Source organism: Gracilinanus agilis, chromosome 4 (genome assembly GCF_016433145.1).
Source record: "Gracilinanus agilis isolate LMUSP501 chromosome 4, AgileGrace, whole genome shotgun sequence".
Classification (NCBI taxonomy): domain Eukaryota; kingdom Metazoa; phylum Chordata; class Mammalia; order Didelphimorphia; family Didelphidae; genus Gracilinanus; species Gracilinanus agilis.
Genome location: NC_058133.1, coordinates 287,913,503 through 287,929,097, shown reverse-complemented (window position 1 = coordinate 287,929,097; position 15,595 = coordinate 287,913,503). Strand labels below are relative to the sequence as shown.

Below are 15,595 nucleotides of genomic sequence, written 5' to 3'. Positions count from 1 at the left end.
TAAGTATCTTAGTCTTCCTTAGTCTTCCAGAGCTTTGTTTTCTGAATCATTTAGCTTTGGAAAATAAGAAGCTGATTAAAAGTACATGACAGAAAAATAATAATTTCCAGATCTCTTGGTATTTTTTCCCAGTGTCTTCTATTATGACAAATACTTTTAAAAAGTTTTCATGCATACATTATTATTATTTTTTGTTTTGCCAGACTTTTTTGAAGACCACAATAGTTATTCCCCTGCATCAAAGGTTATTGGCTTTGCATGACTCCAAATCAGATTGGTTGAGGTTAAAGGCAGATTGAGTTTGAAGGCTGAATGTGGGCAGATGCCCGCTCTGCTCAGAAAATGTTGAAGCAATTTAAAAAGTTGTTGCTCTACAATGCTGCTTTCTTTCTCCCTGCTCCCATTCAGTAGAATTGGTTCTTGGGGCATGGGCAATTATGAATGGATGACACCGATATGCTTGAACAATAATTTGTAGGAAATACAATTATGACCAGAAGTCATTAGGAGGAGTTAATGAACAGTTTGCTGACTAACAGGCCAACTTGGAAAACTTAAAGTGGTTAAGCGGTGTATTAAATTGCTAGTTAGGAACACAGCTTTCTTTCTTTAAAGAATATTCATAAACAATTGAGTGTTTTAAATAGCCTTTTCATGTGTTTTATTGTTTTGTGGCTCAGAAAGGAAGTGAGTCTCCCAGGATGGCAATGCCTATACTTTTAGAGAATTGGATAGGATGAAAGATGGATTACTTTGTAGCTTATATTTTGAGGATTATGCAATTTTTTTAGTCATTTTCAGTAACATCTGATTCTTTGTGACCTCACACAGGGTTTTCCTGGCAAAAATACTGGAGTAAATTACCATTTCCTTCTCCAGCTCATTTTACAGATGGGGGAACTGAGGTAAAAAGGGTTAAGTAACTTACCCAGGCTCACACAGCTAGTAAGTTTCTGAGGCTGAATTTGAACTCAAGTCTAGTAGACTTCAGGCCCAGTTTTCTACTTGTTATGACACCTTTGAGGTTTCCTCCATAAAAGGAAATACACATAGGATATCATTGAATATTAAGTAAAGTGTATATGTTTTGTCTAATTTCCTAGAAGAAAACTCAAATGGATCTATGATCTTAAAAAAAATTAAATGGATGTCCCCTCCCATGATGCAGATTGCAACTCTTTTAAGTCCTACCCAAGCTGAGTGACTTGGAATCTAAATATTCCAATAGATTTATCATTTAGTGTTCATCCAGTAAACTGGGAGGCCTTTCTTATTTTCTTGTGACATTTTGAGGACACAGATGAAGTACATTGTTGACCAGCTTTCCTTTGCTTTTGTTCTGTGAATCACCAAAATTATTGTTATATATTTCTTTGCTGACAGCCTTAGTTCATTTCTATATAGTTCCCTGATCCTACTCACACCCAATGTATGTTTTCCCATCGCCCTCTGACTGATTCATAATTTTTTAACATTTATTAATAATCATTTTTAACATGGTTACATGATTCATGCTCCTACTTTCCCCTTCACCCCCCGCTCTCCCCCCACCCATGGCCGACGCACATTTCCACTGGTTTTGTCATGTGTCCTTGATCAAGACCTATTTCCAAATTGTTGGTGGTTGCATTGGTGTGGTAGTTTTGAGTCCACATCCCCAATCACATCCACTCTGACCCATGTGTTCAAGCAGTTGCTTTTCTTATATGTTTCCTCTCCTGCAGTTCTTCCTCTGAATGTAGGTAGCGTTCTTTACCATAAATCCCTCAGAGCTGTCCTGGGTCATTACATTGTTGCTGGTACAGAAGTCCATTACATTCGATTTTACCACAGTATGTCAGTCTCTGTGTACAATGTTCTTCTGGCTCTGCTCCTTTCGCTCTGCATCAGTTCCTGGAGGTCTCTCCAGTTCACTTGGAACTCCTCCAGTTTATTATTCCTTTGAGCACAATAGTATTCCATCACCCGCATATACCACAATTTGTTCAGCCATTCCCCAATTGAAGGACATACCCTCCTTTTCAAGTTTTTTGCCACCACAAAAAGCGCAGCTATAAATATTTTCGTACAAGTCTGTTTATCTATGATTTCTTTGGGGTACAAACCCAACAATGGTATGGCTGGATCAAAGGACAGGCATTTTTTTACAGCCCTTTGAGCATAGTTCCAAATTGCCAGCCAGAATGGTTGGATCAATTCACAACTCCACCAGCAATGCATTAATATCCCAGTTTTGCCACATCCCCTCCAACATTCATTACTCTCCCCTTCTTTCATTTTAACCAATCTGCTAGGTGTGAGGTGATACCTCAGAGTTGTTTTGATTTGCATTTCTCAAATTATTAGAGATTTAGAACACTTTCTCATGTGCTTATTGATACTTTTGATTTCTTTACCTGAAAAATGCCTATTCATGTCTCTTGCCCATTTATCAATTGGGGAATGGCTTGATTTTTTATACAATTGCTTTAACTCCTTGTATATTTGAGTAATTAGACCCCTGTCAGAGTTTTTCGTTATAAAGATTTTTTTCCAAATTTGTTGTTTCCCTTCTGATTTTGACTACATTGTTTTTGTTTGTACAAAAGCTTTTTAGCTTAATATAATCAAAACCATTTAATTTACATTTTGTAATTTTCTCTAACTCTTGCTTGGTTTTAAAATCTTTCCTTTCCCAGAGATCTGACAAGTATACTATTCTGTGTTCACTTAACTTATTTATAGTTTCCCTCTTTATATTCAAATCATTCACCCATTCTGAATTTACCTTGTATAGTATTGGGATTAGGTGCTCTTTGAATGTCTGATAGAATTCACTTGTGAATCCATCAGGCCCTGGCAATTTTTTCTTAGGGAGTTCTTTGATGGCTTGTTCAATTTCTTTTTCTGATATGGGATTATTTAGGTATTCTATTTCTTCTGCTGTTAATCTAGAAAGTTTATATTTTTGTAAATATTCATCCATATCTCCTAAATTGTTATCTTTATTGCCATATAATTGGGCAAAATAGTTTTTAATGATTGCCTTATTTTCCTCTTCATTTGAGGTGAGGTGTCCCTTTTCATCTTTGATACTGTCAATTTGGTTTTCTTCTTTCTTTTTTTTTATTAGATTGACTAGTACTTTATCTATTTTATCTATTTTTTCAAAGTACTAGCTTCTAGTCTTATTTATTAATTCAATAGTTCTTTTACTTTCGATTTTATTAATTTCTCCCTTGATTTTTAGTATTTCTAATTTAGTTTCCTTCTGGGGATTTTTAATTTGCTCGCTTTCTAATTTTTTGAGTTGCATGCCCAATTCATTAATCTCTGCCCTCCTTAATTTGTTAATATATGCACTCAAGGATATAAATTTCCCCTGAATACTGCCTTGGCCGCATCCCACAGAGTTTGGTAGGATTTTTCTTTTGTCATTTTCTTTTGTCATTTTCTTCAATGAAATTATTGATTGTTTCTATGATTCCTTCTTTGACAAATTGGTTTTGGAGAATCATATTATTTAATTTCCAATTAGTTTTTGATTTTCCTGTCCAGGTGCCCTTACTAATTATTATTTTTATTGCATTATGATCTGAGAAGGTTACATTTATTATTTCTGCTCTTTTGCATTTGTTTGCAATGATTCTATGCCCTATAACATGGTCAATCTTTGTGAATGTGCCATGTGCAGCTGAAAAGAAGGTGTATTCCTTTTTGTCCCTATTTATTTTTCTCCACATATCAATTAAATCTAATTTTTCTAGGACTTCATTCACCTCTCTTACCTCTTTCTTATTTATTTTTTGATTTGATTTATCTAGATCTGAAAGAGGAATATTTAGATCTCCCACTAGTATGGTTTTACTATCTATTTCCTTCTTGAGCTCTGCCATTTTCTCCTTTATGAATTTGGATGCTATGCCACTTGGTGCATATATATTGAGCAGTGTTATTTCCTCATTGTTTATACTGCCTTTAATCAAGATGTAATGACCTTCCCTGTCTTTTTTAATCATATCTATTTTTACTTTGCTTTGTCAGAAATCATAATAGCCACTCCTGCCTTCTTTTTCTCATTTGATGCCCAAAAGGTTTTCCTCAAGCCCTGAACCTTAAACTTGTGTATGTCCACCCGCCTCATATGTGTTTCTTATAGACAACATATGGTAAGATTTCGGTTTCTAATCCACTCTGCTATTTGCTTCCATTTTATGAGCGAGTTCATCCCATTCACATTCAGAGTTATAATCATCAGTTGTGCATTTGCCAACATTTTCGTTTCCTCCCCTATTCCTACCCCTTTTCCTTAAACTATATCCTTTAAAACCAGTGGTTTGCTATTAAGACCCTATCCCTTATCCCCTCCCTTGACTGACTTCCCTTCCTACCCCCTCCCTTATTTCCCCCCCTTTTTGTTTTTAACAGCCTCATGAATTCCCTCCCCCTTCTTCACCCCTCCCTTTTTTTGACCTCCCCACTCCCCTGTTTCCCTTGATTTATCCCCTCTGACTTTCTCAGAAGGGTTAGATAAGAGTTTTATGTCCCGATGGATAGTATAGCTACTCTTCCCTCTCCGGGTTGATTACACTGAGAGTAAGGTTTGATTATCACCTCTTAATACTCTCTTCCTCTCCTACTTATAATAGTATTTGTCCCCTCTCCTTCCCATACCCTCTTTGTGTGTAATAGAATATCCTATTTTTCTTATTCACTCAAGTTTCTCTTGGTGTCCCCTGCTATTCACCCCCTCTTTCCCATCCCCCATGTCATCTTAGATTATTTAGTGTTCCACCCTCACCCTGTGAATTATTCTTCTGATTACTATAATAGTGGATACTATAATAGTGAATAGAGTTCACTACAGAGAATTATACATAACATTTCTCTACATAGGAATACATATAATTAGATGTTACTGAGGCCCTTAGAAAGGCAAATTTAAAAATTATAAGTTTTCTTTCGTTCCCCTCTGTTTCTTATTTACCTTTTCATGTTTCTCTCGATTTTTGTGGTTGGATATCAAACTTTCCATTTGGCCCTGGTCTTTTCTGTGCAAATACTAGGAATTCTTCAATTTTGTTGAATGCCCATTCTTTCCCCTGGAAATATATAGTCAATTTTGATGGGTAGTTGATCCGTGGTTGCAGGCCCAGCTCTCTTGCCTTTCTGAATATTGTATTCCAAGCCTTACGGTCTTTTAGCGTGGAGGCTGCCAGATCCTGTGTGATCCTGATTGGTGCTCCTTGATATTTGAATTGTCTCTTTCTGGCTTCTTGTAAGATTTTTTCTTTTGCTTGAAAGCTTTTGAATTTGGCAATAATATTTCTAACCGATTTCTTCTCTGGGTCGAATGTGGTGGGTGTTCTATGAATCCTTTCGATGTCTATATTGCCCTCTTGTTGTAGGACTTCAGGGCAATTTTGCTGAATAATTTCTTTTAGTACGGAGTCCAGGTTTCTATTAATTTCTGGTTTTTCTGGAAGACCAATTATTCTCAAATTGTCTCTTCTAGACCGGTTTTCTTGGTCTGTCACTCTCTCATTGAGATATTTCATATTTCCTTCTATTTTTTCAGTCTTTTGACTTTGTTTTATTTTTTCTTGTTGTCTTGAGAGATCATTAGCTTCTAATTGCTCAATTCTAGCCTTTAGGGACGGGTTTTCGGCTATAATCTTTTGGTTTTCCTTTTCAATCTGGTCATTTCTGGTGTTCAATTTGCTTATCAGTTCATTTGATTTCTGAGCCTCACTTTCCAATTGCAAGATTCTGCCTTTTAAACTATTATTTTCTTGCCAGATCTCTTCCATATTCCTCAGAATCTCAGTTTTGACCTCTTCCATAGCTTGTGACTCGTTTTCCTTATTTGAGGAGGGTCTGGATGGTTGTTTGTTCTCCTCCTCTGTTTGCTCGGTTTTCTGAATTTTCTCTGTGTAAAAGTTGTCGAGTGTTAAAGACTTCTTTTTCTTGTTGTTTAGCTTTCTCTTCTGAACTTCCTGAGTCTGGGTAGCCATCATTAGCCCAGTAGCTTCTCAGCTTTATCCTCGCCGCGGTCTTTTGGCTTCTGAGGTCTGAGTTCTGGTTTTTTCCAAGGTCAAGCCCCCTGGTGGACCCCCTTGCTTGATCCTCTGCTGGAGGTTTCTTTACAAGTCTCAGGGCGCTGCTTCCACAGTCGTATACTCGTCTACGCTGGTTCCCCACTCAGGGTTTCAGAGTTTTGGCTCGTGGCTGTGTCTGTCTCCACCCACGCCTCCGCCGCGCCTGCGCTCTCCCGCGCTCAAATTTCGGGTGCGTTCTTTGGCTTATTGGGGTCCCAAATCTTGCTGCTCTCAGGAACAGGCCCTGTAGCTGCCAATGGCTCGATGGGTGCCCCAAACTTGCTCTATTTCTTTTTAACTGGCTTCGGCGCTATAGGTGGTATGTGTGGAGGGGGTGGGGGTGGGGTGGTTGCTCAGCCCACGATTTAGTGAGAGCTGTTTCACCCCTTTATAGCATGGAAATTTCCGGATTCCACGTACCTTCCACGCTGCACCCTGTTGTGGGGTTCCTCCGTTCGTCTGGACTTGTTTTTATGTCCCCTTGAGGAGTTTTGTGTGTTTCGGTCAGGAGAGGTTAAGAGCTGCTTTTTACTCTGCCGCCATCTTAACCCGGAACCCTATGATTCGTAATTTTTTGAAGAGAAAAGAGTTCATAATTATTTGACTATAATTCTACAACTAGCAGTCCAATAACAACATTAACTAAATATTAGTATGAAAAGAGAAACTTTGTTTTGGGTAGAAGTTAGGGATCATTAGGAGATATTTACAATAATTATTATACAAGGCCATATGATAGAACAGTTGAAACAACAGCATGCCCATGGAGATATATACTTTTACAAGTTGTTCATTATGGCCATATGAGAGATAACTCCAAGTTGAGGAGGGATTTTCTATGGATGATGAGGTCATTCACATGCAATTATATCAAGCAATAGAACACACTACACCCTCCTGGAAGAAACCTGTAATCACTTAACAGTTTGACCCAATCACCTCCAAGTGAAAATAACTAAGTGGATGAAGAATATCTATTGTTAGTTTCTAGGTGACCCAGTGGATAGAGTTTTTGACAGTCAGGAAGAGGAGTTCAAATCTGGTCTCAGATATGTATTAGCTCTGTGACTCCAGGCAAATTACTTAACCTCAGTCAGCTTCAGTTTCCTCATTTTAAATAATTAAATGAGAAAATATTTGTAAACTGCCTGACACATATAAGATGCTACATAAATATTATTATTAATATTATCTATAAAATGGAAATAACAATAGCACTTACTTCCCAAGGATGTTAGGAAGACCAAATGAGATTATTGGTAAAGCACTTTGCAAACATTAAAATACTATATGAACACTATTATTGCCTGGATTAAGAAGTACAATTAGATGGACAACATATGCCCACCACAGATATATATGTGAATATTCATATGAGCAAATTATATGCATATAAATTATTTATAACTCTCTGTGAACATATATAGGTCCATATACAACAAATAGATAAAGATTTGAGCTGAGAATTAAAGAGGATGAAGAGAAAAGGAAACTATTTTTTGTTGCAAAACACTGGCTGAATTCCTGCAATGGCTAAAGGAGTACATTCAGTTTTTGCCTTTCCCCTTTTTTTGAAGAAATATTTTAATGATGAAGATGCTTTAATATCTTTTACCATTTTTCCAATAGCATTCTCTCCAAGAAAGTTGTCTTGTAACAAAGAAATGGAGGTACACAAACATTTTGAGCATGTCTGTCTATGGTATGTATACAGGTGCACCTCATCTCTAGTCCATATTTGTAGTTTAACACTCCTCTGCTGAGGAGATGAGGTATATATTAGCTCATCATCATTCCCTTGGAAAAAAAAGATAGATCTAGTAATTGGAGATTTGATTCTTTTAGTTTTGTTTCCCCATTACAGTATTGTCATCTTCATGACAATTATCCTTGCTTTCACTTACTTCAGTCCATTAGTTAGTATTTGCTAAGTACCAACTATAAGCTAGGAAACGGGTAGAGAGAAAAAAAGAAAAAAAATTCCTTTGGGGAGCTAATGTTCTTTTTTACAAGAAAGCATCCAAGATAGTTGGGGTGGGTGGGAAAACTCAATGTCCCAGGGTCTGTTCTTCAACTTCCCTTCCCTTGTCTTTTTGTTGCCCTCTCTCTGACTTCATGCCACTCCAAACCCATCTTGGCTGCTTGATTGCTCTTAAGACATAGACGTGATGGGCATCACCCAATCATCTGCCTCCAGTGAGATAGAAGAATACTCCATCTGTATTTAGCAGGCCCCTAGAATTAGCATCTAGGATGCCATGATGACCTCAGTCAGGTCTAGAGAGAAAAGAATGCACACACACACACACACACACACACACACACACACACACACACACACGGAATCAATGNCACACACACACACACACACACACACACACACACACACACACACACACACACAAAGGGAATCAATGGGAAAAACTTGAAATGAGTGGACAATCATGTTATTTATTGAAAGAGTTTGTGTTGAGTCTATAGAAGAGAATTTCAGCTAACCAGTGTCATCTAAGTTAGTGATAGTAAACCTTTTAGACACCATGTGCTGTGCCCTGCCCCCTCCTCCCCCCCAGAGACTTTGTGTAGTGCCCTGCCCCACCCAAACCTAGTGCTGAACACCCAAACCAAGTGCTGCATGTACTTTGCCCCACACAGGGGAGGGAGAAAGTGCTCCCATTAGGCTGCTGGGAAAGGGGCCTGTGATGTAAAAAAAAGTGTCATCAGGCATGGTGGAGAGGGGAAAGGAGCAGGTCTATCGGAGTCCTTCTGCCTTTCTAGTAACTAACTCTGGCAGGCAATGGTATGGGAAACCCACAGATAGTGCTCTACATGCCTACTTTGGCACATATGCCATAGTTTCATTATAATGAATCTAGATTTTCATGTGTATCTGCATTCAAATACAGAAATAAAAAAATATTTTAAAAGAAGCAACCCAAATTTTAATAGTGTGGCTTAAGAGACAGTTTAAAATTAATTAAGAATTTTAAGGTTAATATTATATCAGTATTCACTGCTTGGGGAACTAGATGAGTGAAGCTACTGGACCAGTGATTCTCAAAGTGGTTGCTACCACCCCCTGGTGGGTGCTGCAGTGATCCAGGTGGGGTGGTGATGCCCGCAGGTGCATTTATCTTTCCTATTAATTGCTATTAAAATTTTAAAAAATTAATTTCCAGGGGGCTAAGTAATATTTTTTTTCTGGAAAGGGGGCAGTAGGCCAAAAAGTTTGGGATCCACTGTACTGGACTATGAATTTATAGAGTTTATGGGATGACTGCCAAAAAAAAAAACTAATGTATAGAAATTGGCATTTATAGATTAAGTGCTATGTGTACATTTGCGCACAGGTTGGGCAAGGCAACCAAAATATAAAGTATTAGTGAAAAAGTTACAAAATTTGCTTTTTCCCCAACTTAGTAAGTTGGCAATGACTTCATGTATATCTTGCCAATTAAAGTTGAAAATAAACAAAAAATATCTTTAGTATTTCTGGACCTTTTCATTTGCCCTAAAGTTGAACTTTCTTTTATGTATGGTCTTCCTTAATTAGAATGTAAGTTCCTTAGAAGCAGAGGTATTTTCTATTTTTATCTTCAGTTCTTGGGACATCGGTGCCTGGCATGTCTAAGGGGCTTGTTGTTTTCTGATGTGTCCTGTCTGACTCTTTGTGACTTGCTGTCCTATCTGACTCTTTATGACCCTATTTAGGATTTTCTCACCAAAGATACTGGAGGGGTTTGTCATTTCCTTCTGCGGCTCATTTTACATATGAGGAAACTAAGACAAATAGAGTAGTGATTTATCCAGGATCATACAGCCAGAAAATGTTTGAGGCTGGATTTTATCTCAGGTTTTCCTGACTCCAGACCTGTCTCTCTATACAATATGCCCTTCCAGCTGTCTCACAGAATTTAATAAATGCTTATTGACTGACTGAGAGACAGCCTGTATGGAGACCTAGATATAGTTGATGGAACATTGTGTGTGAAGAATGGAAAATAAGTTGAGTTTGATTGAACTGTGTAGAGTGCAGAGTGAACAAAGGGGGAAAAAAGGGTAATGACAGCTAACATTTAATAGTTAACATGTATCTGGCACTTACTAGTTGCCAGATGCTGTGCTAAGATCTTTACACATTATCTTGTTTGATCTTCACAACAACTCTGGGAAGTGTTACTAGTATTAATATTATTATTAACCACATTTTTTATGTGAGGAATCTGAGGCAAATAGCAGTTTAGTAACTTGTCTAGAGTCATACAGCTAATAAATATTTATGGTCTGATTTGAAATGAGGTCTTTCTGGTTACAGATTCAATGCTTTATCTACTGGAATGGTAGGTTGGAACCAAGTGGTAACATGTTTGATGTGACCAACATAGGAATTTGTATTTGATGCTAAAGGTAACATGAAACTACTAAAATTTATTGAATAGGCAAGTGACATTGGACTTGGATTTGGACTTGGACTTGGACCTTAGGGAAATTGCTTTTATAGCTCTGTGGAAGATGGATAGGCAAGGAGAGAGCCTGGAAACAGAGAGCTCATTTACGAGGCTCTTATAATAGTCCAGTTAATAGATGATGACTATGTAAAGGTGGCTATGTGAATAGAGAGAAAGAAAAGGACACAAGAGAGGCTGTGGAGGTAGATTCAACAAGTCTTAGCAACTAGGGTCAAGGAAAATGAGGCATGTAGATGATTCCAAGGCTACAAACTTGGATGACTGAAGATGGCGCTGTTTTTGAAATATTTAGGGAAGTTTGAATGAGGGTTGGATTTTTTTTAACCTTTAACTTCTGTATATTGGCTCATAGGTGGAAGAGTGGTAAGGGTGGGAAATGGGGGTCAAGTGACTTGCCCAGGGTCACACAGCTGGGAAGTGTCTGAGGCCGGCTTTGAACTTAGGACCTCCTGTCTCTAGGCCTGGCTCTCAATCCACTGAGCTACCTAGCTGCCCATGAGGGTTGGATTTTGAGAGAAATCTAATGAACTCTGTTTTAGATATGTTAAATTTGAGATGTCCAAGGGACATCTAGCTTGAAATGATAGTGGGATTGGAGGGGACTGTGTGAATCCAGTAGACATTTTGAAGAAAGAAATATTGGGACATGTTAGAGATGATGGGGAAGAAAATGACAATGATTAGTGTTTCCAGGAAGGTAGAGTGGAAGAAATGATTAAATGGGAGTGAAATTTAATCTGTGTACAAAGATCAAGAATTCCTTTTTTTCAATATGTTAAATTTCAAATAAAAGTGAAATATTCAGGTGGAGATATGTAGCAGAGTTAGAAATATAGGATTGGAGCCAAGAAGAGGTCAGTGTTAGAGAGAGAGATTTCAGAGTAATCTACTTATTTGTGATAGTGGATGAGATCACTGAGATAATTTTTTCTCCATAAAAGCTCTAATCAACTTATAAAGAGGAGAGTTTGTAATTAATAGCTAAAATGAGTTTAAACGAAACTTTGTGATTTTCACTGTTCTCTGCCACCTGTCCATTTGAAGAGATACTGAAGTGTAAATTGTGTGGCTTTTGTTGAATATAAGATACTCCTCAGTTCAGTCCTGTGATTGTAGCACAGTGCTATGTGAGTATTAAGAATTCATTTGTACCCTTTCCAGCAAGTCCATAGCCAGGCGGCACAAGATGGGCCAGGTGATTCATGGTTAGAGGAAGGGTGTGGGCTCCATCTTCTGAGCTCATGTGAAGCACCAAAAAGGGGCCGCCAAGCTTCAGGCCATAGACTTTGCAGAGCAGCATGGTTACATTAAGGTTATTGTAAAGGACATAATCCATGATCCAGGTCGAGGGGCTCCTCTTGCAAAAGTAGCTTTCTGGGATCCATACCGATTTAGAAAGAGGACAGAGTTGTTCATTGCAGCTGAAGGCATTCATACCAGCCAGTTTGTATACTGTGGTAAGAAAGCTCAACTCAACATTGGCAATGTCCTCCTAGTTGGCACTATGCCTGAAGGAACTATTGTGTGCTGTCTTGAGGAAAAGCCTGGTGACCAGGGTAAGCTTGCCCATGCATCTGGAAACTATGCCACAGTTATTTCCCTCAATCCAGAAACTAAGAAAACACGAGTGAAGCTGCCTTCAGGCTCCAAAAAAGTGATCTCCTCTGCAAACAGAGCTATAGTTGGTGTTGCTGGTGGAGGTTGTATTGATAAACCTATCCTTAAAGCAGGCTGTGCCTACCACAATTATAAGGCTAAGAGAAACTGCTGTCCGGGTGTGGCCATGAATCCTGTGGAACATCCCTTCGGAGGAGGTAATCACCAGCATATTGGAAAACCATTCACCATTCGAAGAGATGCCCCAGCTAGACAAAAGATCGGTCTCATCACTGCCCGGTGTACTGGTCGACTCTGGGGTACCAAGACTGTACAGGAGAAGGAGAACTAAAGTACAGAATCCTGACAATAAAAATTATTTTGGAAAAAAAAGAATTCATTTGTATTTGTTGATTGGTCAAACAGTTCAGCACAGTATAAAAAATAATTCAGGGTGGGCAGAGAGTGATGGAGAGCTTTAGGTGAAATGCATTTTTTCTTGAATTTTACAAAAGTCTAAAGTTGGGCAGATATTTAAAGATGGAATACCAATATATGTATGTATAATGCAAAGTATTTTTTACTGTGCCCAAAGGTTAAGAAAAATCTAACAAAATGGAACTAAAATTATTTTTATTCTGATGATTTATGAGTTAATTTGCATCTGCCTTGAAATTAGGAAACTTGGAGTGTTAAAAAAAGATTAAATTATTGTTCGTTAGCTTCAGAAGTCATACCAATAACCCAAGCAATGAAATCCAGAGACCTTTTAAACATAGGGCATCCATGTTGGCATACCCACCTCTTTCCTCCCTCCCCACCCCGAAGTAAATGAAAAAGAAAGTTAGAAATAATTTGAAAATGATTTATTGTGAGCAACCTCTGTACTTAGCGATTTGAGTATTATTACTTTTTTTAATGCACAAGGGAGGACAGTAACTTGCTGTGGGCAAAAGGTAAATTATCATCTATTGCAAAGGAGGACTGAAATGCACCAAGAAGAGAATGGTTTGGGAATGAACATGTGCTTTATATGGTGTTACTTCCAATATCACTCATTTCTAGGAATCTTACTGTGAAGAGCAGAGATAAAATCTGAAATGGATCCATTTTTGTGAATCATTGAAAAAAGTATGATGGGGAGTAATAATTTAAAAAAAAGTAAATCTGAACAGTTTTGATGGTAATAGATTATGGAATGTATCAAAAGCCAAGCATACGATTTTCAGCTTTGTGGGCACAACTTTAATATTGTTTAATATGAATTTAAATGTTCTCATATCTTAGGGGGGTAAAGAGGATCAGTATGAAATTTTAGGGCTCAAATGAACTTTGGGGATATTTTGGTGCAATCTTTATGGATCATAGGATTTAGAATATTGAGAGATCTTAGAGTACCTCTAGTGTAATTCTATCATTTTTCATATGAAGAAAACAAAAGCTCAGAGTGGCCAAGGAATTTATGATAGTCACAAAAGTAGTTACGTAACAAAACCAATACTTTAAGACAAAGGCAGAATCATATAATGGAAAGGACAATGACTCTGGAGTCAGAGGGCATGAATTCAAATCCCACCTCTGATCCTTACTACCTCATTGATTTTGGACATTTTGGACATTTAATCTTCTTAGGCATTGGTTTCCTCATTTGTCATTTGAAGAAATAGTTGCTCTCTGAAGGTCCTTCTGGCTTTAGATTTATAATCCTTTGATGCTAACTCTAGTTTTGTTTTGCTTTTTAAATGAGCTAAGACAAACTCAAAGGGAAAGCACTTTTCAAACTTTAACATACTAAAAAAGTGACCTACTATTATTTTGATTAATATTCCCATTACATTATCTTTTCTCTTCCATGAGTCAACCAAAGCCATTGTTGATGATCACTCCCCCACTTTGCATTACCCATATTTTTATTTCTCTCGTTATTTTGTTCTACTCTCCCCTCAATCACCCCCACTTATGATTAAGCTTGATAGTGATAGAACTTGGTTTTACTCATTTAAAAATGTTCTATCCTTATTTTATTTTAATAATAAATTTTCACATATATTTTCTGAAGTTATATGATTCATGTTGTACTTTGACTCATTTTTTATAAGGAAACCAAATAGGTCAATGATTGTGTTATCTTTGCCAACCTACCTAGCTAATACGACTTAAAGATCAAAAGATAAAAGCACTGGTAAATAAACACTTGTATGGTTGAAATGTGTTTAACTCTCATTTAAAGAATCCACTTCCTATTAACCATTTTATTGAAAGATTCTTTTTTTTTTTTGATGATGAAAGCTTATATTTATTTATTTATTTTTATTTATTTTTAAAAAAACATTTATTAATATTCGTTTTTAACATAGTTACATATTCATGCTCCTACTTTACCCTTCACCCCCTGGACCCCCCCCCATAGCCGACGCACATTTCCACTGGTTTTATCATGTGTTGTTGATCAAAACCTATTTCCAAATTATTGATAGTTGCATTGGTGTGGTGGTTTCGAGTCTACATTCCCCAATCATGTCCACCCAAACACATGCGTTCAAGCAGTTGTTTTTCTTATATGTTTCCTCTCCTGCAGTCCTTCTCTGAATGTGGGTAGCATTTCTTTCCATACATCCCTCAGAGCTGTCCTGTGTCATTGCATTGCTGCTGGTACAGAGGTCCATTACATTCGATTTTACCATAATATATCAGTCTCTGTGTACAATGTTCTTCTGGCTCTGTTCCTCTCACTCTGTATCAGTTCCTGGAGGTCCTTCCAGTTCACCTGAAACTCCTCCAGTTTATTATTCCTTTGAGCACAATAGTATTCCATCACCTGCATATACCACAATTTGTTCAGCCATTCCCCAATTGAAGGACATACCCTCCTTTTCAAGTTTTTTGCCACCACAAAAAGCGCAGCTATAAATATTTTCGTACAAGTCTGTTTATCTATGATCTCTTTAGGGTACAAACCCAACAATGGTATGGCTGGATCAAAGGGCAGGCAATTTTTTACAGCCCTTTGAGCATAGTTCCAAATTGCCAGCCAGAATGGTTGGATCAATTCACAACTCCACCAGCAATGCATTAATGTCCCAGTTTTGCCACATCCCCTCCAACATTCATTACTCTCCCCTTCTTTCATTTTAGCCAATCTGCTAGGTGTGAGGTGATACCTCAGAGTTGTTTTGATTTGCATTTCTCAAATTATTAGAGATTTAGAACACTTTCTCATGTGCTTATTGATACTTTTGATTTCTTTACCTGAAAAATGCCTATTCATGTCTCTTGCCCATTTATCAACTGGGGAATGGCTTGATTTTTTATACAATTGCTTTAACTCCTTGTATATTTGAGTAATTAGACCCCTGTCAGAGTTTTTCGTTATAAAGATTTTTTCCCAATTTGTTGTTTCCCTTCTGATTTTGACTATATTGTTTTTGTTTGTACAAAAACTTTTTAGTTTAA

At 37.5% G+C, this 15,595-nt stretch overlaps 2 protein-coding genes across 2 annotated transcripts in view; both read left to right on the top strand.

Annotated features, from left to right (window-relative positions):
• The window catches only part of PKHD1 (PKHD1 ciliary IPT domain containing fibrocystin/polyductin), a 685,806-nt gene that overhangs the window by 260,879 nt on the left and 409,332 nt on the right, over positions 1 to 15,595 (top strand). The gene's annotated exons all lie outside the window — the stretch shown is intronic.
• Positions 11,733 to 12,535, top strand: LOC123247025 (60S ribosomal protein L8-like). The gene is given in 1 exon segment (XM_044675814.1): positions 11,733 to 12,535. A coding segment is annotated over 1 exon segment (762 nt). The 3' UTR covers positions 12,495 to 12,535.